The sequence below is a fragment of the Perca flavescens genome, chromosome 16 (genome assembly GCF_004354835.1).
Source record: "Perca flavescens isolate YP-PL-M2 chromosome 16, PFLA_1.0, whole genome shotgun sequence".
NCBI lineage: Eukaryota > Metazoa > Chordata > Actinopteri > Perciformes > Percidae > Perca > Perca flavescens.
The window spans coordinates 11,938,390-11,963,910 of record NC_041346.1 but is presented as its reverse complement, the minus strand read 5'-3'; the positions used below and the strand labels follow the sequence as shown (position 1 = coordinate 11,963,910).

Below are 25,521 nucleotides of genomic sequence, written 5' to 3'. Positions count from 1 at the left end.
AATGGTAGCAGAAACTGGTCATAACAAATAAGAAGAATGAAAGAATTAAAGGTATGGAACCGGGCAATGACGTTCTAGATACGAATAATCACAAAAAGTTTTTCCCCACGTTTTTACTGCAACTGATCCTCCGGTGCCGTAAAAGAAAATGAAATCTTGAAGGTCTAATAATGCCTTTCAGAGGGATGGGTGTTACAGTGACTGTATATGGAAGTGAAAATGGGATATTCAAGCCAGTAGACCGGACGGGGTTTTGTCACAGTTCAGCAATGATAGCAACAGGAGTTAGGAGCCAAATGGAGACATCACAGGCAGGAAGTTTCTGAAGTGGTTCACTGAGAGGTGGCGGGGTTGTGTACCCAACAGACAAGCAGGCAGAAATTGCAGGAATGCAAAAGTTGCAACTAATGATTTGGGGGAACAATCTGTTTAAGTGATCAAACTAAGCACAGCTGTTGAGGAAGGTGCCTAATGTTTGCTTTATTTCTAGTTGATCGCCACATTTGTGGCCTTGTTTTGGGGGGCGGTTGCGTGTGGCTGCTTGAAGGTGAAATGTGTGGTCTGGTAAACTGTTCCTACTTTACTGCCTCGTTGATGCCATTTCTCGCAGTAGCATTTATCTTCATCTGCTTTATTTCCCAGGCAGTGCCATTCTAATAATTCATTTTAATGAGGTTGAGTGAATTCTCTTCTAATTTAGATTCAGGATTAGAATTAATCAACAGAACCGCATAGGTATGACAAATAAATTCATGCCTCCGGAATTTCGATAAATGAATCACGATTCTATACACATTTACATACTGAAATAGCATAATGGTAAATGAGGGAGTATGCATGAGCTATGACACTTGAGAGAGAGTGTGTGTGTGTGTGTGTGTGTGTGTGTGTGTGTGTGTGTGTGTGTGTGTGTGTGTGTGTGTGTGTGTGTGTGAATTCTCTCACTTAGTAATTATGTCATTATCTCATTGGTTTTGTGTGGGAAACCAACTTACCTGAATGACATGGAGGGCAACTCGCTCTCTTTCTTTCTCTCTCTCTCTCTCTCTCTCTCTCTCTCTCTCTCTCTCTCTCTCTCAAACACACACACACACACACTCACACACGCACACACTTCTCACAAGCAGACGGATCAATACAGTCTCATTTCACACCTTGTGCAACCAAGGTTCTCCATTGCAAAGGCAGCAAAACAGACAGACAACAGATATAGACTGACAGAGAGATGGTAGGGTGACAGAAACAAAGTGTAAATGGGGAGCTGAATCACAATGAAGTTGTTGAAACCTGGGGTGTGTGTGTGTGTGTGTGTGTGTGTGTGATAGTTGGAGTGTGAATGATCAGACAAGTCTTTTGAGTCAAAAACAGCCTCCTCCATTACCTTGTTTCTTACATTGATTTGACTCTCAACTGACTCTTCAACATTTTCTTTCTCGATTTCTTGCTCCTCTCCTCCCCTCTTTGACAATAAGCCTACAGTTTGATCCATCTGCAGCTTACAATAAATGCAACTGCCGATTAAGCTTCAAGTATTACTGTAGATCACCAGCAATACAAGCAACTTAAAAAAAAAAAAAAAGGAAACAAGAAGTCACAATGTTAGTGCTCTTAAAGCAATCATTTGACCCTAATAATCGTCTTGTAGGGAAGTTAAGGGAAGTGTAATAGAATAAGTCCTCTCTTCTGATTTCCACTATTCTCCTGGCCACTTCTCTCAAATGAGAAATAAAGTAAGACAACAGCAAGCTGGTGGAATTGGCTTTTGTTTAATCTGTGAGACGTGTGAGTTTCTGTGCACGTTTCTGTCAGCGGGAAACGCATGCTTAAAATCTGTCCTTGCATAGCCCAATCCATTCCTCTAACGTGTGTGTTCGTATGCGCACGCACCTCCTCCCTCACTTCACATTGGCTGCACTCCACATGCTGCAGAGTTTAGTAATCGATGTGTTTCTGAGCGTGTGCGCGAGTAATGGAGCGGAATCTGACAGCGATTGTCAGTCATCTCACACGGCTGCGAAAAAGAATCTAAAATGGAGCTCCAAAAAGCTTCGCGCATATGCCTCCACCCGTGTATATGTCTCTGTGTATGAGAACTTGAAAGCCTTTGATTAACATCCATATCTGCATCACCTTACTCTGCGCAACCTCCAAACAATAAAAACCGTTACAGCCACTTTGCTGTACACCAGTGAGCGTTTGTCATCCCATTGTGCTGGATAACAACACTGGCAAGATTACTTTTCTTCACTCATTATTCATTCTTTTTTTATGTTTCCATTCTTTCCTCAGGATTGCCTTGTAACTCATCTTTCACGAACTGGAATCCTTGTTTGTGTTTATTTCGTGCACTTTTTAAAGCCCAAATTTGCAGGTTCGTTGTCTGGTGTTGTTTTTCCGAGTTGAGCGGGATGTCATCCACAGCTGTGTGCCGAATCTGTCTTCATAGATTTCTACATTTAACCTTTATTTTTATGAAATACAAACATTGACGTGTCTAACTGCCTACCTTCAAATTAACTGCTGTCACATTTAACCGTGACCTTAATACAAGAAGGCAAATGGTTTACATTTGTGAAGCAGTGCGTTTTGGATGGATTGCTGTATTTGCTGGCAGAAATGTTCCCGAGTGTGAGCTGCTTGAAAGGAAAGAGAGTGGAATGCAGTTACGACAATTAAAGGTTTCGTATTTAGGGGGGGAAACTTTATAACGTCAAATGTGCTTTGACATGTGCGCTCTCTGGCTTTGCTCAGCCGATCGGAGAGCCAGAATCACGTCTTGGACCCATGAGGTGTCCCTGAATATGTACACAAACAGAACATCACTCAATCTGGTCTCAAGGGAGTAACACAAAACTAAGAAATTTGAAAAGGGCCAACATTTTGTATTGTTGACCGTAATGGATCGTCAAGCCAAGGGTCATTTTCCAGTCAGTGGAAGTTGTTTTTACCATTCGCGGGCATTCAACGTCAGGCTGCACAATTAATCGCAGTTTTATCGAAATCGCAATATGGACTAGTGTAATATCCAAATTGTGGGGGCGCAATATTTGTTAAAGGCAAAATATGTGTCAAACCAGTAAGTATTGTGGTGCTGCAGAGACATCCTGGCCTACAAATCCTATCCTACAGACTGAAGAAAAAAAAATCTTTGTTTGGTACAGATCCTCGCAAAAAAATCACACTTCAATCATTTTCTTTTTTTTTTTTCAATGAAAATGAGAATAATGATACAAAAATGATCATTCCCTCCAATATCGTGAATCGCATCGCAATCGCAATATCAGTCACAATAATCGCAATTAGATATTTTCCTAATATCGTGCAGCCCAAATTCAGTGGCACCAAATGGCTAATTTTAAGGCATGAAAACAAGCCCCACTGAACCCATATTTAAAGCTAACTGCTGGCAGACGCCAGCAGGGGATATTTGATAATAGGGTAACCATACAAACATATTGGTCCCAGAGGAATGTCAGCTCTCCATCCACTGTTATACATACACGACTACATTTGTCTGAACAGTAAACATTACTAACAGTATTTTGTGTCAAACTATTCGATGCACATTACCATTTATGCCCTAAAACGTTTTCTTGTTGTGTGTTGTTGCTGCTTATCTGTTTTTGCTCGTGTTAATCGTTGCTCATGATGCCGCCCACAGTTCTTCACCGTTGCACTGCAAACCTCACCCATCTGGCCAATTAGATGGAATATGGTTATGTCACGGGTTAATATACTTCACACATTCAAAATTCTATAAAACACATTTTGTAGCCGTGAAACTAAACGCTACATGTATATGATCCATCATTAATTTTGCCTGCAACTTTTTTACATCAAATATGTATTTGTACCAGTGTTTCCTCTATGTTGATTTTGTAGTGGCAGCCCACCATGGCAAAATTTGTGCCACCACAGTATCAGAAATAGGGCAATTCGGACAGACCTGCCCACACTGCTAAAAAAAAAAATCCTAAAGGAAACTGTGTACTACACTTGGTTATCCCGAAAAAAGCAAAGGTGCAGTACATCTATATTTAAAACTGATTTGAGACGCAGATACATGGAGTTCAGCTCAGTGGGTAAAGAAACCCAGGATCCCAACAATGTGTATTCTTTCATTTCTTGTTTTGACATTTTCATGTGAATAATACCCACCCACAGATGTTTAAACTCTGTCCTCTGAAAAGATGAAATACCACTGCTATGATCCCTATTCAGGGTTCAAGTATTTAGTATTATCTTACTTTTAATGTGTATTCTTTCAGTCAGTGTAGTTTAGGGACTTCTTTCAGCCTGGGTGGTTAGATATTTGGCTGAGCAACACAGGAGACCTGAGTTTCCAAATCCCGTGTGAGAAAGTTGAATTTGAATGTTGAATATCTAAGTGATGTTGCGTAACAGTCTTAAATGAGTTCATGATAATCGTTAGACAAACACAGTTACATAAACTGCACACGGACATCCATCTGTGTGTGTGTGTGTGTGTGTGTGTGTGTGCAGCACTTGTGAATAAGCTTTGTCCGCTGTGTGTGTGTGTGTGTGTGTGTGTGTGTGTGTGTGTGTGTGTGTGTACACACACGCAGCAGCATGTGTAGAGTCTAGAGTTTGGGATTTTTCACATTGTTCTTTTTTCACTTTACTTTCTATCGTGCTGTTTTTCTTTCATGCAGTCATGCATTTTTCCCTCGTACTCTTCTTGCTCCTGTTATCTCAACAGTTCTTCATCCCCTCCTCTTTCTTCATCATGTTTTTTCGGCTTTTTTTTCCTCATCTTCTTTTTGTCCAACTTCATCTCTGTCTTAACGGTAACCCCCTTTTTGTTTTTCTCTTTCTCCCTACCTCTCTTTCTGCTGTTATGTTTTGGCATTCATGGTGTTGTGACTAGTGTCACCGTTACCTTTTGAAACACGCTATTTCCCAATAGCAGCTCATTTAGATGCAGCCGCGGTGGACACAAAGGTATGAGCGTAAGGGCCAAGCAAGGCTATTGCTTGGCCAAACCTTTATAACAGATTGCACCGCTAATAAACAGTGAAAGGGCAGGAGAAAAGGTGTGTGTGTGTGTGTGTGTGTGTGTGTGGGCTGTGCAGGTAGAGCCAATTTCAACAATATAGTAAGAATGCAGATGATTACTAAGAAACCACCTCAGGCTGATGGAAATTAAAATTTATATTTTTATGTATTTCTTTCAGCAATGCTCTGATTCACATCCTCGCTGCTCTGCATAAGAACCACTGGGAGCTGCCGCGTGAGCAAAGCCTACTGTTGTTGGCCACAGGGCAGCTCCACTGGAGCAGATGGAGGTTCGATTGCCTTGCTCAAAGGGCATCTTAGAAGTAGCTTGCCTTGGAAGGAGGATCTGCCGTTTACTCTTTTGTGTTTTCCTCCCACATCTGAGGGCTGGAATCGTCAACTTTCCCTCTTAACACAAGCTCTGTTTTCTATTGAGGTATATTGTCATCTTATTGTATCTGCATATTCTATATGACAGCACACTATGCGATATGCTTTAATATTTTTTTTAAGGCAAAAAATCCAAATAATCGACTTCTGAAGGGTACTTTACTCAAGTGAAGTCAGTCTGCGTGAAGACACATTATCCACGGCATTATACACTGAGACAGATTTACATTCAGAGGTTGTCACCGCCGCTGCTTACTCATTGGCGCGTCATCGTCGCAGCGATCCCTTCGGGACGTTCAGGGCACGCTGCTGTGTGAAAACGGGAAATGCTGTCATCAGCGTTTACTGGAGGACGAGAGAGGGAGAGAGAGGACTGGAAAGAAAGATGGTGAATGACAGAGGTGACAGCCTATGAGAAAGGTGAATAGAGAAGGGTTGAGAAAAGGTGGAGAAGATGACAGATATGGAGAGCAGCAGGTGGAATGAGAGCGGGGGAACATGGATCGAGAGAGAAGGAGACAGACAGCTCGAGTTAAAATGTTGAATTATAGCGTCACCGGCAGAGACAGAAAGTAAGAGAACGGCTGACAGTGTGTGCCTATAGGGCTCGTGGCGAACACAGTTGAGTGAGATAATGAATGACTCTCTCGCTCTCCATGGCACACACACACACAGAGACACACACACACACACTTGTATAGACACACAGTGAGGTTAGATAATGACATCAGCGTAAAGTCAGCATTGACTAAGTGTAGTCCTCCAGAATAGTGCTGTTCAGCAAATACATGGCTCTCCCTGCGGCTACTACAGTAAGCACACAAGCGTGATGTGAGATGACGTCCTGAGTGCTCAGCAGGTTTCGGGGTGCAAATCTAGCTTATGACTTTAATGATATGCTTTTTCTTTCACTTCCTAAGTAGAAGTGTCAGACTGGATGTTCACCTTGATGAAGTGTCTTTAAGCGAGGCACTTCAAGATAGATTGCATAATATTCCCCCAGGATATGCTGCTATATTCAGGTACAAATAATGGGACTTAGCTTTAAATAAAAGAAAGTAATAGTCTTTGCACATGCATAATGACATGAAATGAATCACCCGACAAATAGGAGAGGTCTTTTTTTTTTTTTTTTTTTTTATTTAGTTTGTTTCAAATATTCCCCCCATATTTCTCCAATTTCAAGCTTGAGTTGACACCACTGCGTTTCTGTTTTTCAACGTTGTGTTTTATTAAGACCTAAAATATATTATATTCCTAAAAATTGTGTTTATGAGTTAGGTAACGTTAGGTATATTTCATTCAATGGGTGTTTTGACTTTTGCTGCTTGAGTTTCTTTTAGTGGATCTCAAATGCACTTGGTGAGTTCTTGGTGAAGTATTGTACTAAAATATATATAGAATAGAATACTCATATACCTGGCATTTACACGAAGCATAGGAAATGCAAATTGCACAATTTTAAGTACAGTATTACTCTCATGTTTGTATTTTTGTGTCAAGCTAGCGAGGCAAAGATGCAAATACCCTTGTACACACACACACACACAGGTTTGTGGCACTATCTTTGTGGATACCCGTCATTGACATAATGCATTCCCTAACCTTAACCATCATAACTAAATGCCTAATCTTAACCCTTACCCTCACCCTAACCATAACCTAATTATATCACTAATCTTAAAACCAAGTCTTAACCCTCAAACAGCCCTTTAAAGTTGTGGGGTCCAGCATTTTGGCCCCACAAAGCTGTCGGGACCCCACAAGTATTCTGGACTCCTGGTTTTTGGACCCCACAAATATAGTTAAACAAGAACACACACACACACACACACACACACACACACACACACACACACACACACACTATTTCAGTCATGTATTTTCCTCAGAAAGAAGCAACAGACACTTAAGTGTACTTTAGTGAATGCTCCAATATAGTTAGTGTGTTTATCTGGTTACTGAGGTTCTTGGCCACCCAATTTACAGTGCTTGTGGGTTTTGTGCATGCCTACAGTAGGATGATGCATGTATGTGTGTGCGTGTTTGTGCATAAACAGTGTATATATAACAAAGTACAAGGCTTCATGCATGCTGGTATGCATTTTATCCGCAACTTTTATTGTGTTTCCCCTAATCTGCATGTATGTGTTTTCTTGTGTGTGTGTGTGTGTGTGTGTGTGTGTGTGTGTGTGTACACAGTATATCGTTGCATGTGCGTGAAAGGCCACCCAACTAATAGACAGACCTACATGAAGGCCATCGGAATCAACTCTACAAATAGCCTCCTGTGGTAAAGACCAGTGGACAGTTGAACACACAGTATTTGTGTGGTGTATGTGTGCAGGATTGTGTGCGTGTGTGTGTGTGTGTGTGTGTGTGTGTGTGTGTGTGTGTGTAAGCCTGGTCTATGCTGCTACTGTATCTATATTTACTAAAGAGGCTTGGCAAACAGGTTGAGTAAACATACTGTTTTTAGTTTCCAACACATGCAGGAAAAACGCTCGGGCTTGCATTCACACACAACGTGTCTTTCTCTTCCTACACGGGCACATGCACACCAAAGCAATAAGACAGAAGGAAAACCAGCGTTCATCTTTACTTTCTATCTGTCCTTTCAGTCTCTCCCTCTCATCTTCACGTTCCTCTTCTCTCTGTCTTTCTATCGTTCTGTTTTTGTCTCTCACAGTCTCTCTGCCACTTAAATCCTCAATCACAGTTGCATCTTATGTCTGACAGATCAATAATCTCTAGTTTGGGAGGGGAAAAAAAGTATTCTGTATTCTATTCTACATAAACAATGGATGGATTCTCACTTTGCTGTGACGCTTTTGAATAAGTCGTGAATCGACCGTCAGCATTCATGCAGACAAAATTGTAAAGGCAGCGCGGTGGAATGCCAGGCAGAAAAGATTGAATACTAGGACACAGTTACTAAAAAGTATTTTTTGCATTGCATAATTACATTTTAGAAAAGGGCTAAAAGTAAAAGAGACACTGAGGTCCCCCCTTACATGTTGTCAAGGTAGAAGATAAGCCCACATGGGCAGCAGAAAGATTGCGGTGTTATTTGGTAGTTTCTTGCATTTAAACAATCGATTCACCAGCTGAATCTCAAATCTCAATTTCCCTTAATGTGAGGTAACAGTGCTAACATAAACTACCCTGGACTGGACTGATCGGCACTGTTTGACTCCCTTACTGGCTATGTTAGCCATCTGCCCATTTTGCTAGCTTGCCTGTATGGTCAATTATACACAATGCTGTCTTTTTGTCTGTATGGACAGTTTTCAACTTTAACTTAAACTTTTCTTCAAGTCTTTACTAGTGTCTATGTATAGTTAAGTCATGATTATTCTAATTTTAATATATTGTATTGCCTGTTGTAATTGAATAGATATAGAATTTGCACTGACAATATCTTGCACTATGGTACCATTGCACCTTTCTGCATTTTTTTCCTCACACAGCTCCTTTTAAACATGCTACAACCAAACGTTACTGTAAGGCTACACTATTGATAGCTTCCTTTGTATTTTTGTAGTACATGTGTGTGGATGTCATATGTCTGTGTGCCTATGTGTGTGTATGTTGTGTATAAGCTATTGGACACCTTAATTTCCTTCGGGATAAATAAAGGATCTCTATCTATCTATAACAACTGAGGCCCTGTATGATCTGCAACAAACTGGTTTTCAACCATCAACACAGTATATTTGCAATAAAGTGGTGCAAAAACATTTTCCCAGACTAAGGGTTGAACCTGTCTGGGTGAAAGCCAGGACCCTGCTGGACCCGGTTGGATACTTAACATTTATTTATTGAAGTAAAGACATTCTTCAGTATTTTCAGTCATGTCAAAAAAAGAGGCAGGCCTGCACACTGGTCAGTGGAAGAGGCAATTATTCCTATTATAAGTATATATAAATATAAACTAATATAAATCAACTGGTTTGGAAGACAAACGCCTCTCATCCCGCCAGACAAAAGCAAATACTTGAAGGGCTCATTATTCAGCTCGCAGACATTTTTCTAGATGTTGGATATCTGTATTGTTTCATTCAGTCAAATTCTGATTCAGTGTTGATGAATGTATTGTGTTTCCATGGCAACGGAGCATTCCATCTTGGGGAGGAAATACACCTATCGCCATTTCTAGCCACTGGGGGACCATAGGCAGGCTGGGGGAACGCATATTAATGTTAAAAAACCTCATAAAGAGACATTTTAATGCCATGGGACCTTTTAACTCTGAGTCAACCTACTCTGAGTTGATTGAACCAACTCAAATCAGCTGTTCTGGAACCAAAAACTCCCATCTCAGGGTAAATCAACTCAGAGATCAGGGTTAGACTCAGTTCCTGAAACGGGCCCCTGGAGGCTCCCTGTTCACAAAGGGGAGTCTACACCCATCATTCAAAGCCTTATAGGCCTTAAGAATGCTGACACACACACACACACACAGAAGTGCACAAACACAGAGCCACACACACACACATAGACACACAAAGTGCTCTGTTTTCTTAGCTTTGATACACTTATAGAGTTCAGAGGTGAGAGGGCCGGAGGTAACGCCGTGTTTTTCCAGAGCTTTCTAACCACCTATATCTGCTTCTACACCCACACAAGGAGGTCCAGATGGCTGGGTGGAGACAAAAACACTCTCACACACACACAAAGTCACGCTCAATGCAAAAAACAAATGCACGATAAGCACTCATACATGCACCTCAGAGATCTGCTACCTGACGCGAGCGTGACGAGGCCCAATGCTCTATCAGATCTCATCTCGTGTTTAGGCTTGTTTATTGGCGCACAGCCTTCGGCAGCGAGCCATGTTAATGGCCCAGTCTGCCATGTTTAATTACATTAGGCTTTAACACTAATTCAAGTCTGTGCACAAATACTACCCATAGGTTATTAGACACGGTATCCGCCCGGGATCGGCTGATCCTACCTCCACATGAGGTGTGCAGTGTGTGCGCGCTGGCTACTTGTGTAAAACTAACACAGGTTAGATACCGCAGCAGCAGCAGCCGTGCTGTAGGAAACCTGCTACATAGTAGCTGACGTGTTCAGGTCTTTTAAATCTCGGCCAGCTGAGAGCAGTCACATGTGATCAATGGCTGAATTTATCACTCAGAGCCAAGTGCCGTCGTCCACATGCACAAGGTTGTGTGTTTGTGTGTGTGTGAGCTTATGTGTGTGTTTATGCGGCGCAACCCCTGCTTCTTCTTGAGTCTCGATTGATGTTGTCTTTAGCGAGCAATTATAGCCAGAACCACCGTGAAAAAGGTCACAGCCGCCCGGCTATCAACACTCCGCACCAAATGCCAACTGTGCACATCTGTGTGTGTTTAATTGGTTGTTTGTGTGTGTGTTTCATTGGTTGTGTGTGGGTGTTGCATTGGTTGCGTGTGTGTGTGTGTGTGTGTGTGCTGTCCCCAAAATGCCAACAGCCACACTATCAGACTTGACCCCCCCCCCCACCACCACCACAACCACCACCTCCTCAGCGCTTGTGGGTAATCTGCAGCAACCCTGCACTGCATGATGATTGATGAGAGAATTAGCGTTGCCAAGGCAAGAAAAGCATTATGGGATTGAGGAAGTTGCATTATTGGATAGGCAGCATGACATTAGGGCTTTCAGTGGCAACAGTTATGCGTGATTGTGTGAGTGTGTGTGTGTGTGTGTGTGTGTGTGTGTGTGTGTGTGTGTGTTTGGTTCGAAAAAGGATCATCTGCGGGACAGTGATTGATGGATGAGGTGCCGTTTTCTGTTATTATGGTTGTCTGGGTCACAGCCACTCATTAACATTTAGTTAGCAGTCACTGATGGGGCTTAGGTAAATGTTAATTTTCTCTTTAACCATCGTATTATGTTGAAAAAAAATGACATTGATGTTACGGGTCAAAATGACCCGTATAGTGTAAATACACTCAAAACAAACTTTCTTTCCTCATCACAAACATTTTTTTCCCCAAAACTACCAATTATACTAACCAATTATTTAGTGAAAATATTTCCGGTATACACTTGCATATTCCATGCATAGCTAGATTTGGCATCCTAGGATGCCCATATTTTGATGCCATACTTGGCAGGCTTGTTGGGCATGTACTGTCAGAAGGGACACACCCCTGAATGGAACAAGGCATTCGTCTACAGTGACATGGGGACCAGTATTGTACAAGACAGGTACAATTTCGACCCATTTATCCCATACATCTCTGATCTCAGCTAGTTTTTCTCTTTCACGTCGACCAGCTCTAGTGTTGTGGAACACCCAAGCTTTCGTATGAATTAACTCCAAAGACATTGTTCTTAGAAATATTGGACTTCCACTCTCGTCATTCCACAGACTGGCAGTTGCTTCTCCCTTTGACTTGTACACTCCAGCTAATACTATTCAATTTAATTCATTTCAATTTGATTTATAGTATCAAATCATAACAAGAGTTATCTCGAGACACTTTACAGATAGAGTAGGTCTAGACCACACTCTATAAATTCCAAAACCCCAACAATTACAGTAATTCCCCCAAGAGCAAGCATTATCAGCGGCTGTTGCGACAGTGGCAAGGAAAAACTCCCTTTAGGAAGAAACCTCGGCAGACCCAGACTCTTGGTAGGCGGTGTCTGACGGGGCCGGTTGCTGATGTGATGAACAGTGGCAAATAATAGTCACATTAGAGATAATGGAACAGTGACTTTGAGGTAGTCATGGAAGTTCATGTCATAGCAGGGCACATTGTGTCGTACTGAGTAGTGCAGTCTCCAATACCGGATCCTGACTACTCTGTGCATATGAACATCACAGCAGGGTGTTGCGGGATGTAACGTGGCGCTGCAGAGCATGGGTGGATGCTGCGGACACAGCAGGACTAGGATTTCAATGTATGCATGCAAGTCAATCTGATCCAGTGGCTTCCATTTCTCTTGAAATACACACCTCCCCTACAAGTTGGTAATGTCCACTATGATCCTATCTGTTGGTTGGGATATGAAGAGATGAAATGGTGATTGAATATCATCAACTAGTGTGGCAGAAAATCTTGTGTGGCTTGGAGTCATTTTGATGACAGTCAGTCAGTCAGTGTGGTGATGTTGACCATTTTATGTTACCATCTTTAGCTGTCCATGTTGAGGATGATTGCTGTCCATTGTTTTCAGCTAATGTAGAGACTACACCAGACTAGTCCCCTGAATCCTCTTCACCATAGGAAAATTCACAATCCGGATCGTCAATAGCATTGTTCTCGGTCTCTGAAAGATCCTCTGACTCTGAAATTTCTTCCTCTACATCCCTATTACCATCAAAAATCTGTGCTGAAACTTCTTCAGTTGCAAACCTTTTGGAGCTCATTTTGTAGTGTGCGTGTCAAAGAGATGACATTACAACAGAGAAGAGGACAAGCGCGAGAAAGCTCCTCCTCCTTTACACACACACATACACACACAAACACACACACACACACACACACACCTGGTTCTAAATGGGTGTTGAAAGTCTCCGGGTCAAAATGACCCGCAACATCATCTTTGTATACAAACTCTGAACAGACATTCCACTACACATCAGTGTGTCCAGATTTTATGAACAAGTTCATGAGCCTAAATGAGGAAATGTCATACAATTTCATGAAGAAAAAGATAGGTTAACCAGTATTTTGGTCAACACAAAAACGCAAATGGGTCAAATTGACCCTTAACATAATACGAGGGTTAAGCGTTACAGAGAAAAAAGATTGCCCCGAATTTGTGGCTTTTTTTCTGAGTAAAACCTGAGGACTTTCACGTTTCATCTTTACGTTTAGTTTTGCAATAAATATTTAGGTTGCGCTTCCCTTTGGCACACCTGTCATACATTTATTTGTGCCGAGATTTTATTTTATTTTTTTCTCAGTTGGTGGAGGTATCACTGTGAATTGAAACTCTGAAGAAAAAAACAAAAACGTGTCTACATTGCCTTGGAAGAAAAGGTTGTTTGTGTATTATTGCCCCAAGGTAGGACAAACGTGTCAAAAGTAAGCATTGAGCGAGTGGGTGCACAGAACAGGGGTCTTATTTCTGCGGCGAGGATCCTTTTGATGCACACGTTTACCCCCTGGACAGGATGCTTTTACCTCAGACGTTTAAGATTTCACTTTTCATGATGATGAAATTAGAATATTCTTGCCAGAAAGTATCTGGAGTTATTCACCCATTCTCCTTGTCCTTGTCAAGTTTCCCTGCTGATTCTCCATCATTTGACACATTGTCATGACTCTGTATCTTTTTTTTCTTTTTTTTTTTACTTTTGGATTGGAGTTACTTCTTAAGGACGCTCTGTGTTTTAGCTCCAATAGAAGTGTTGTGCGGCTGCCATGTTTTGTACGGCTGCTGTATTACTCTTTCCTGTTTACATCCACAGCCCATTGCTCTAGATGGTGAGTTACGTTGTGCTGCTGTGAATCAGTACATAAAGAAAGCAGGCAGAGGGAGGTGTGATTTTTACAGAGCTTTAACAGACACACTGGTTTCAGTATCGTAAAAAAAAATTAAAAAAAACAGGTGACCTCCAATTACGTCCCAGCAGGATAACACACCTCTGTCTCAGCATTATATACACTTTAATTGCGTTTGCCATCCATAAATCTCAGTACATGACCTAAAGAGAAAAAGATACTTTTCTCTTATTATTTATGGCGGTACATACATTTTGTCAGAGCATGTGCCATTTTCTAACACGATGGGTATCTCACACACACACATCGCACACAGTTTCCTGCTGAGGGCATCAGGAACAACAAATTCAAGTCATCTATCCTTAGCTTCTACTGTACATTTGATAGCTACGGTTATTGTCCCTTAGGGGTCGTAAGCTCTACTCTTGCTATATCTCAGAGAGCTTGTTTATTACCAGGAGTATGCTTCTCTTCATTTTCTCTGCAGACACATTCGTAATGACCTATTTTATTTGTGACAGCGAGCTGTCAGGGGCAGTTTGACCGTTTTTTCGATTTTGAGAAAAGAAAAGAGACTAAGAAGAGAAACTTACTGAGTGAGCATACATTAGTGGACACGGGGTTGTTATTTCAAGGGACAAACCTCTAAGTTTTCCATTACAAGATGTTCTCCGGTGCCATTTGGCCATCCCATGTTCCTGTGTGATTTTGGACGTTTCCCATTGTGAGAGTAAAAAAGACCAAAGAAAGAAAGTACTGTATGTGCATTTCTTCAAGAGATGCCTTCTATTTTCTCTCACAAACACACGCACACCCCAGCCCGCCTAGTGAATTTCCCTCCTGGCTTTCCAATTTAAATGCAAATGTTCCCAAATCGGACTCCACAAAGACGCAGAGGAAGAATCATTTGACGCAGCGATGAATTATATATTTTAATTAAGCAGCCAAAAAGAATCACGCCTATTCAGCCCTTTCCCCTCCAATGAGAAATGAATAAATAAATATGGAGGAAGAAGAAGAAGAAGAAGAAGAAGAAGAAGAAGAAGAAGAAGAAGAAGAAGAAGGAGAAGAAGAAGAAGGGAATTAATGGGAGGGGTGGATGGATGGATAAAGGGAGGAGGCTGTTGTATGGCATTTGTGTGATTGTAGCGCTAACCGCCCATGGGCTGTCATTATATGAGCGATCTGAAGCTGTCACATTTCAAAACTGTATTGTTTGCTGATAGACGGGCTAAATACCCCCACAGTTTTCAAGCACACACACACACACACACACCATTTGGATTTTGAAACCAGCACTTGAAGAGCAGAGATGGGGATTGTGATGCTCTGACAAGGGATGCAATTTTAATTTCACCCCCTGTCACTCTCCTCAATATCTGCTCAGATGAAATACATATGAGCTGCCAATCACTCACATATACAAATAGACACACAAGCGCACACAAACACACACACACACACACACACACACACACACACACAAGCTATTGCTCAATCATACGCGTGCATGCAAACTTTCAGTTACTATTTCTATAATTCGAAGTTACAGGTGCAAACACTCATCTTTACATTTATTGAAAACTAAAAAAAAAAACTCTTTCAAAGTGAAAAAGTTTCCAATGCAAACACTCAGACCTATTCAAACTGGGAAGACGATGCTGAAAAACCAAAGATTGGTTGTTTATTTTATTTTTTTCCACCTAAGTGACCGCTTGCTAAAAATATATAATTACATAATGCAGTGTGTATGGAATAATAACATCAGTCAATTATAATACACACCAATTCATATTTCATTAGAACATTTAATCATATCAGGCTTTATTTTTGGTGAGAAATCCTGTTTTTTCCACACAAAATGTTTAAATCATAGGAAAATCACAAAACCTGTTGTAAAGTTAGAATTACAAACAATTAGCTTATAGTTATGCATGAATCAAAATGTTACACATACTGTTCATTTATTGTTTTCGAGATGCTGTGCATTTAGAGGGAAACATACTGTCATATAACTGCTGGGTGAGGAATGTATAAACTGTATCCGTATCCATGGTAACCTGTTTATTTGTACCCCCACCCCCCCTTTAATACTTAGGGGGGGGGGGATGCTGAGGGACAGCGGTAGTGGGACACATATGGGAAATGGTCATGGTCTTAGTACAGTAGCCAGATACGCCCACTCTACATTAGAGCTGCAACGATTAGTCGACTAATCGATTAGTCGATCGACAGAAAGAATCGTCCACTATTTTGATAATTGATTAATCGTTAAAGCAATTTTTCACGCAAAAATTGAAGAACATGCTCTTTGGAAATGTCCTGTTTCTCTGTTTTATCATAACAAACTGAATATCTTTGGGTTTAAGACTGACACAACAAGACATTTCTCCTTGGACTTTGAGTAGTCTCGCATTGCCGGCCCTTCCTCCACAACACCGCGGAGGAGGGTCTGGCTAGTCCACACAGCATTCCGGGATGGGAGAAAAACGTGCTCTGGTTTATTGGCATTTCTTTAAACCAATCACAATCGTCTTGGGCGGTGCTAAGCCGCGAACACAATGACGGCGTCTCTGCAAAATAGCCTCGGGAAGGAACTTGTTTTGGTGGAACACGTGTACGTTCAAAAGTCGTGCAACAGAAAACTCAGATTGGACAGATGGTCTAGCTAGCTGTCTGGATTTACTCTGCAGAGATCTGAGGAGCAGTTAACCATTAGTCCTCATAAATCCACCAAAGTTTAAAATTCCAACACAAAGAAAGCAGAAGGTAACGGACATCCGGCCTTAAAACAGTGACATCCTGGCGGATTTTCCGGCAGCAACGGAGCAATCCCGCAAGTGGAACTTCGTCGATATAGACTTTGAGAAACTGGGATAGACACATTACACTATTTGTTGACATTGCATAGACCAAACGAAAAATTGGCGGATTAATCGATAATGAAAAAAAATCGTTAGTTGCAGCCAAATCTACAACATGGGCAGCAGTGGCAGTGTACACTTTGCAGACTTGTGTTGTTGTTGGGTGTCTCGTCTGTCTCAAAACAGCATTTATTTTGGGATTTTCTATAGTCAGAAACTTCTTCAGTGATTAATGATCATTAATCATTTCTAATGAGAGTGACCTCCTAATTACTCTGTGTTGCTTTGACATACACAGCTTTTTTTGTTACGATTTATGTTATTTGAAAATTCTTTTAGGAATGAATAATTTAGATGTGAACGTTGGAACCATTTGTCTTGTTTGGGTATAAAAGCTTTTTTTCTTTTACATTAGATTTATCGTTCATGAAAACATGTCCTAGTATGTTTAACGCCTTTTGACATGTAAGTGGCACTGTAAGAGCCTTTTCATGTTCTCGAATGTCGCTCAGCAGTACTTGCAAATATGTTTCCTTCTTCCTGAGATGCTTAAACACGATGCGGTGGTGTTCATGTTTAACGTTGGCAAAGGGAGACAGAAGGATATAAGACAAGGGAGGAAAATAGAGAGATATACTATACTGTACGGAAGAGAGTGAGGAAGACTGAGAGTGACATGGGAAAAAAAAGAAATGGCAAAAGTGGAAACGACTAGAAGAAGTACAAGAAAAAAGCCACGGTGAAGCTAAACAAAGACCAAGAGGTAATGGGAGATGACATGGGAGGTGGTTTGTAACAGCTGGAGTCTGGCATCAAAAGAACAAGGGAATTCACTTTCCTTTCCTTGCCTCTATTTAGAGCGCTCACTTTGTTCTGCACATGCAGACACACACACACACACACACACACACACACACACACACACACACACACACACACACACACACACACACACACACCTTACTCACCGCACATCTCAGCAGCAAGCAGACAACCTTTGTTCTGCCAGGAGAGATAGTTGGCTCTCTTACAGACAGAGGACAGGAGACGGAGGAACAGCCCAGAGAGAGAGAGAGAGAGAGAGAGAGAGAGAGAGAGAGAGAGAGAGAGACACACAGAGGGAGGCCATATTTTAATGGGAGGATCTGGGTTCAGGCCCTTTTGTTGGCAGCCATCCGGCCCGTTCAAGTGTCCTTGAACACGAATGATGAATCCCTCCGAGCTCCAGTGATGTTGTTACGTTGCAGCTGACCCAGACCTACCTCACACCGTACACCTCTGAGTGGAAGCCAGGAAGCCAAAAAGCTAGTTTCCCCAGGTCATCGCCAAAGCTCATGTATGGACCTTTTCACAGCAGACATTTTTGACTTAGTCATAGTAGGAAAAGCACAGCTGAAATTGATAACCTTAACGATGGCTCAATTCCATCATGTGTCCCAGTAAGATATTTCAGGGAGTCAGCATGTACAATACCAGGGCCTCTCCTAAGTGGAATGCAGCCATCATTAATGGTTTTGACTGACATGTCAACATGTCTGCCATGGAAAAAGGTCTATCGGTAGATGTCGTGTGCATATTGTTCAGGAGACTGAATCCAAACTCTGTTTACAAACTGCATCTGGCAACCTGGCGTACAGCCTGAGACGCCTAGCAGATGTACTGGGCGGTTTAAAAAAACTTCAACATATAACAACTTCCAACCTGTTCATTTACTGTACAAGGAGGATTAAAGGAGAAGTTTGAAATTCTGGGAAAATTGATAACGCTCTCATGTCTGCACGCTTCAAATGAAGGTTACTGCTTGTTGCTGTGAAAACATTGGACATTTTCAAACCCCCCCTATAAACAGGGTTTGCACGGGGTCTTAAAAAGTCTAAAAAAGTCTAAAATGTTAAGCCTTAAAGTCTTAAGTCTTAAATTAAGTATTGTGTTCTAGGTCTTGAATCAATTTAAATGGGTCCTAATTTTCCTATGTCCATGTAACGCTACAAAACAAACTATTTGGGAGTTTAGACAGAGCACTTTGATTTACTGCGTAGCTGTCTTTTCATCTCACTCAAATTAGTATATTTACCCAAAACTATTTTCTTTTAGAATAGAAAAAGGGAAATTAAAATAAGGAGAAAATAAAGGCAAAAAAAAGCAAAGGACTGGGACGGGGAACGGCAACACGGCGATTTGTTTTATCGGATTAAATGTTAAATTTCCGGTTAAAAACGCTCTGTGTGAGGCAACAATGAGGCGACGGGATGCCCATGCAGTTTTGTTGTTTTACAGGAAAGCTGTGCGTTTGTTTATGGTGTGCTATACCTTTAAGAGCTGCTGGCCAGAGCCCATCCCCGAGAGGATGGACCCATTAGGCTGATGAACAGAAAGACAGAGAGACAGGGACACACATAAACAGAGAGAGAGAGAGAGAAAGAGAGAGAGAGAGGATATACGGTGTAGAGGATAACAACGGTGAGAGAAGTGAAGAAATGAGGGAGTTTGACGAGTAGGAACGAAACGGCAAAGGATAGAGAAAAAAAAAAAAGGCCACTGAAGGAGCCGTAACAGTGAGAGGAGATAGAGAGACTCTGAGAGAGGACAGGAAGCAGCTATCCCTCCATCTCTTCCACGGTGTTGTAGGCGTCTATGGGTCTGTCAGTCAATCAGGAGGAGAAGGCGGACTCACTCACTCGCCGCCGGCTCGGTGTCTCTTGCACGCGCTCACGCTGATGACTTTGCTGTGTGTGTGTCCACAGATGGCCAACCTTGTGACATCGCTGTGCTGTGTAGTTCTGGCCGCGGTGGTGGTAGCCTACGCTCAGAGACGCAGTCAGCTTGGTGAGTATGCATTTTATCTTCTGTTTTCATTCTACTGTATCTCTTAACTACTGAGGCCTACTACGCTTCTTCTTCTTCTTCTTCTTCTTCTTCTTCTTCTTCTTCTTCTTCTTCTTCTTATTGTTATCTTGTCTGGTTGCTGTGCTCCTCTCTATTCTCTAAAAGTAAATACTGTTTGACTGTAATTTATCGTACTGTGCTCTTCTCTTCCTCTCAACTTTCCTCTACCTTTTTTTTTAAACTTCTTAACTCTGTACTACACAACTTAAATACTTTCACCTCGTCTGTGCTCAAATTGTAAAAAATGAATGGTTTCTGCTTGTGTAATATGCGGCCGCCAATTTCACTGACGAAGCCACGGATCTTCCTTGTTTGCATGAAGTTGATTTTATGCTACTTCAGATGTTGCTCACTATTTATTTTGCTGTTGTTGTTGGGATTCATTTGACTACCGTGTGTGTTCCGGGTGTTAGCTGTGATTTTGCTGTGTGTCGTTTGACCAGTTTGAGCTACAGGAGCTGGTTACTCGCTGCGAGGTCAAAGGTGCGGCGGAGTGGAATGGAAATGGGCGTGTGAGAAAGTTCAAAATTCACTTTTCCTCACTCACAAACGGAGAAACAATAGCTGACCATATCGTCTAGTCATCCCCGCACTGCACGACGCTAATATTCAGGCCCGCATTACCAAGGCTACCTCCGTAACAAATAAGGGTTCAACAAAGAAGCCAGTCAGGTCAACTGATGATCATGAGCGCGTTTCGAAATGATTTGTGTACAGAGCTTTCCAGGAAGAGAAGCTGAGAAGACCTACATAATGCAGCGACTGCTATTCTGAGAGTTCCCTCAGGATGCATGACCATAAATTAGATTGTGTGTGTGTCTGTGTTTAACGGAGTCAATTTTTCACTTGACTTTTAGTAAAGAGTGGCCTTGGCTTATTAGCCAGTGAGTTTGGGCTGTTAAAGTCAGCTGACTCAAAGAAAGAGTCTAAGGAAGTCAATAAGTCCCCAGTGACGCACATGATTATGTCACGAGGGTCATGCACACAGACAGACAGACACACACACACACACATACACGCACACACACACACACACACACACACACACACACACACACACACACACATGCATGCAGAAATGGCTAAGGAAATAGGAATGTTGTCTTTGGAGATTAGTTGAAAGCAGCAGAGAAGGTAAGTGAACGAGGGAGATGGAAAGAAAAACAATAAATGAGAAGTGGATGAAGACAGGAAGAAATTGAGAAAATAGAGAAAGGATGGAAGGCAAATGGAAACAGATTGAAATGAATGAATGAAAGTCAGGAGGAATAACAATTGTTGCTTGAAGGGAGTGCAGGATAAATCAGTGGAAGGTGAAACCCCTGCTCTTTCTTCATACGGTGTGAAAACTAATTTGCTTTAGTTCCGGAGCAATTATTAGCTATAACTGGGTTTTGATATTGCTCATTTTATTTGCATAGAGCTTATTTCTGTTTAAAAAATTAAATAATAGTCAGACAGACTGACATCACTGCATATATTTTCTTTTTTTTTCAAACCTAAGCTGTATTGTACTGATCTCTCCTTATCTAGTTTTATATTTTGTGCCATGCAGAAAAGCCAAAAGGAAGTAAGGCAGAGAAAGCAAGCAGTGTAAAGAGAGAAAAAGGTGAAAGGGTAACACTTAAGGGAATAACAGATATGGATAGACGGGAGAATGAATAACACAAATAGAAGGAAGAGAGCTGTCAGGTCTATCTTTGTGAAGAAGTGTGTGTGTGTGTGTGCGCTGTCTAACATTTGCCTTTCGACATTTGTTTTTCATGCTACATAGAATCAGCTGCCACATGGACACACACAAACACAACACGGATGCATACAATAATATATTATACCACACATGCAGAAGTACATATTAGTATAGTGTAAGTAAATACGTATTACTAATGTGTACATTTAGACTCAAAATCTTATGCAGACACATATATACACACACCCTTAAACTCACACAGAGACACAATTATACACTGTACATCTGCCTGTCTTGGAAAGTGCCTTGTTCCTCTGACAAATTGCTAGCCAGTTTGATTGACAGGATTCCCCGGGGTATGTCCCACTTGGCGGAGAGCATGTTAACACACACACACACACACACACACACACACACACACACACACAGAATGCGTGTGCGCACACACACATGCATAAAGGGATAGAAGAGGAATGAACCCTCTTGTTAGGCCTGACTCAATTTGTACAAAAAGCACAGACATAGGAAGGCACACACTGCCTTTGTGTTTGTGTTTGTGTGTGTGTGTGTGTGTGTGTGTGTGTGTGTGTGTGTGTGTGTGTGTGTGTGTGTGTGTGTGTGTGTGTGTGTTTGACATTGAGTGTATAGGAAATCCATTTCAGACTTCATAATTAATGACAGCAGTGCATTGCCGAACAAAGATGATGAGAAACACCGGTAGAAAACGAGTGACGAACAAATAGATACAAGCCCCTCGTAGACAAAAAGTCAATGTTATCTCGGAAGGAGGAGAAAATGGGAAGTAAAAGAGAATCAGACAAGCGAGAGAAAGACACGGAGACTTGACAAAAAGACAGACAGGGAACGAGACATTGTGGAGCAAGATGGGGCAGAGAGACAGAGGAGCAAACGTGGCAAGCGCTCATTCGAAAGAAAATAGGAAGTAGTCGAGCACAGAAGAAGAAATTCCCCTTTTGAAAGTTGATTGATATTAGGAAAGCTGTTATTATTCCCTTTGTGTCAAGTACAAGTTGGACATATTCCATACTTTTATTCAAATATTCATTCAAAGAAAGAGAAAGCCAAACATTTGGTTTGTGAAATCAGCAATAATCAACGTGATTGTTTGCAATGAGACGGCAGGCTCAGACATACTTTCCGGGATCGGCATTCACGACCATCTGCAGACTTGTACCGGTCATGCAGATGCACATGCAGTTCCATTCTTACCATTTTGGAGGTTCTGCTTCAAAAAACAAATATATCTACTACATTAATGATTTAGCACTAGTTATTTAAATCTGAGTAATGCTACAAATGCTACTTTTGAGATGTGTATTTCGCCAGATATTTATTGGAAAAATGTAACTGTATATCATTTGCTGGAAACCAGTTTTTTAAACTGAGTCAGGTCCGTTTATGTTGTACCTTAATTGTTGCTTTTAAATTTTCCTGTATAATAAATGAAATGAACATTTGAAGTATAATTGCACCTGTATTGCATAATTTCTTAAACAACAAGACTCTCCCCTCACTTTTTTCTTGATACTGAGGAAAGTTCATTGAATGTACCATTCCCAGTCCTTTGTTATAATGTGATTCATGTTGACTCAAACAAGACAACCCTGAGATGGAAGCCCCAGCCGCGGAAGACGACAGTCCCTTAACGAAACATCACTTTAAACAACAGGGGAAAATGAAACTAATTGAAAGCTTTAAACCCGCAGAGAGAGAGCGAGAGAGCGAGAGAGAGGGACTCAAAAGTCATGCCAATTAAGCTTGAATATGAATTCGATTTTTGATTGCCAGTGAAAAATAAAAGATGAGGTTGTTAGAAGGGGACGGGTAGGATATTGGGTGGGCGGAAAAGACACAGGACAGATCTGGTGAGACATGAGAGAATACAGAACAGACTGAAGGGAGAGCTTGGGAGACACAGAGTCAAAGATGGATGCTGATAACTGTCAGCTATTCAGCCAGTTGTTTTTTATGGTATATTACTTATACACACTTAACCCCTGTTATCCATATGCAAAAGTAAAACATTGCTTTAGCCTCTGAATAAACTTTAATGTTAACCCGTACAAACCAACAGAAAAGAGCGCTACTTCACTGCCAACCAGCATTGCCTGGAATATTTACAGGTTTTAGCATCTGTGTTAACTGTTAAGTATTCCCCTGCTGTTTTAGGCAAGATGCTGAATGTCAACTAGTACCAGACAAGTTGTGTTGCCCTGCAGAGCCTGACCTCTAAGACTTCCTGTGGTCGACTCCTGCCAGCAGAGCAAATGTTCATGAAAAATACATGTTTTTAATGCAAGCCCATAGGCAGCGTAGTCCAATGGTGACGAGGTGAGCTACATCAATATTTGCTCGTTGGCAGTCCTCGACTAATGAGGATATTCACATTATTTGACATTGGATTGTCAAGAAGACATCATGTTGGCTCTTGTTGCATTGCAGTAACTTCACAGAAACCTGCACAAAACTGCTTTAACACTTTGTTTGAACTGTTATTAAGATATTCAGTTATGATAATGTTCAGTTGACGATTAAAAACTGCAGTACAAATCGTATAGCTGTATGAAGGGGTCAAGAGGGTACCCAACTTTTCAAACATCTGCTTCTGATGGTAGATTAAAAAATCCACATCTGTTGCTTTAAAGCAGACCATCCATCCATCCATTCCTCCATCCATCCATCCATCCATCCATCTATCCATCCATCCATCCACCCACCTATCTATCCATCCATCCATCCACCCACACATCTATCCATCCATCCATCCATCCACCCACACATCTATCATCCATTCATACATCCATCCATCCATCCACCCACCCACCCATCTATCCATCCATCCATCCACCCACACATCTATCCATCCATCCATCCACCCACACATCTATCCATCCATTCATCCATACATCCATCCATCCATCCACCTTCCTATTCCAGCATGCATTGGGATAAAGGTGGTCTGTACCCCTGTATTGCAGGCTAACACATATAGACAAACAAACACATTAGATTTCCAAACAAGGCCAATTGGTTCCTAGAAAACCAAGACCCAACCTGGAACCTTTCAAAATTATATTCACTCTAATTGGGTCCATATAAAGTAGTGTTCCATTGCCGATGGATGGATAGTTTGTTTTGGGGTCTGTGTGTCAATATGACCAATACACACGTCTTTTTGACCCCTGCTACACACTAATAGCTGGGTCATCATGTCACTGCCAGTGTTGGTGTTCTCTGTGTTTTGTGTAACTTCAGGACCTCATTTTGGAACCTCATCAGTCTAACTGGGGCAATTTTGGACAATTCCCGAGTGTCGCCAAGTTCCTTTTGGACTGGACATTGGTTTCACGTAAGCAAGGGTCTGTTTCGAATCAGGTCCAACTTCAGTACATCTGCACTCAGAGCCATTAGAAAACGTGTACAATTAACCATGAGGTGAGGGCATTATTTTGTGTTTGATGATTGAAATACTGACTGGAACCATACATTACTTCATAGTACATCTTTACACACAGTTAAAAACTAGATTTTCAAGTTAAACAAAACCCATTACTCATGGCTGCTCTGGATATCTCTGTTTCTTCCAGATTATTCTATGCCACTGATGCTACAATCACTCACATTACATACAAAGTGAATCCTCTCATGCATTGAGAACCTGAAGATCGATCACATAGATGGCTAAAATTAGCCTTATGTTATATCACTATTTTCCTTAAGCTCTCTTTGTCTCTATTTGTACCTTTTATAGTCTCTCGGTTTTCCCTGATTCCTTCTTCATCTGTCTCTCTGTGTGTTTCTCTCTATCTCATTTGTATCCTGAGATCTACTAGAAAGTCCTAGCCTAAGCAGTACGATGTCATTAACAGGGTGCCTTACACAGTAAATACTAAGAACGAGCACAACATGAATACCAATGAGCAAAGTACAAGAGCATTCAGTGGTGGAGGAGGAGAGCAAAATGGAATTAGACATGGAATGAGGAAAATCTGGTGCAATTGACATTGGGTTGTTGAGTTTGAGTGAATGTTCTATTTTGGTTTCATGATGGAAACATCACACACACATTGTGAGGCTGAGAGAGAGAGAGAGAGAGAGAGAGAGAGAGAGAGAGAGAGAGAGAGAGAGAGAGAGAGAGAGAGAGAATATGGTGACATCATGCTGTTGACTGAGAGAGCATGTTATTTATGGGAGTCCATATCCT

At 41.5% G+C, this 25,521-nt stretch overlaps 1 protein-coding gene across 3 annotated transcripts in view; it reads left to right on the top strand.

Moving 5' to 3' along the window:
• cntfr (ciliary neurotrophic factor receptor) overlaps positions 1–25,521 on the top strand; it is a 273,674-nt gene that overhangs the window by 95,826 nt on the left and 152,327 nt on the right. For 2 of the 3 annotated variants that reach the window (XM_028602619.1, XM_028602618.1), the window contains exon 3: positions 19,465–19,546. In XM_028602619.1, coding sequence (XP_028458420.1) covers positions 19,465–19,546 — 82 coding nt within the window. Of the gene's footprint in view, positions 1–19,125; positions 19,547–25,521 lie in introns of those variants that run through there. The other variant, XM_028602617.1, reaches the window with a different exon arrangement.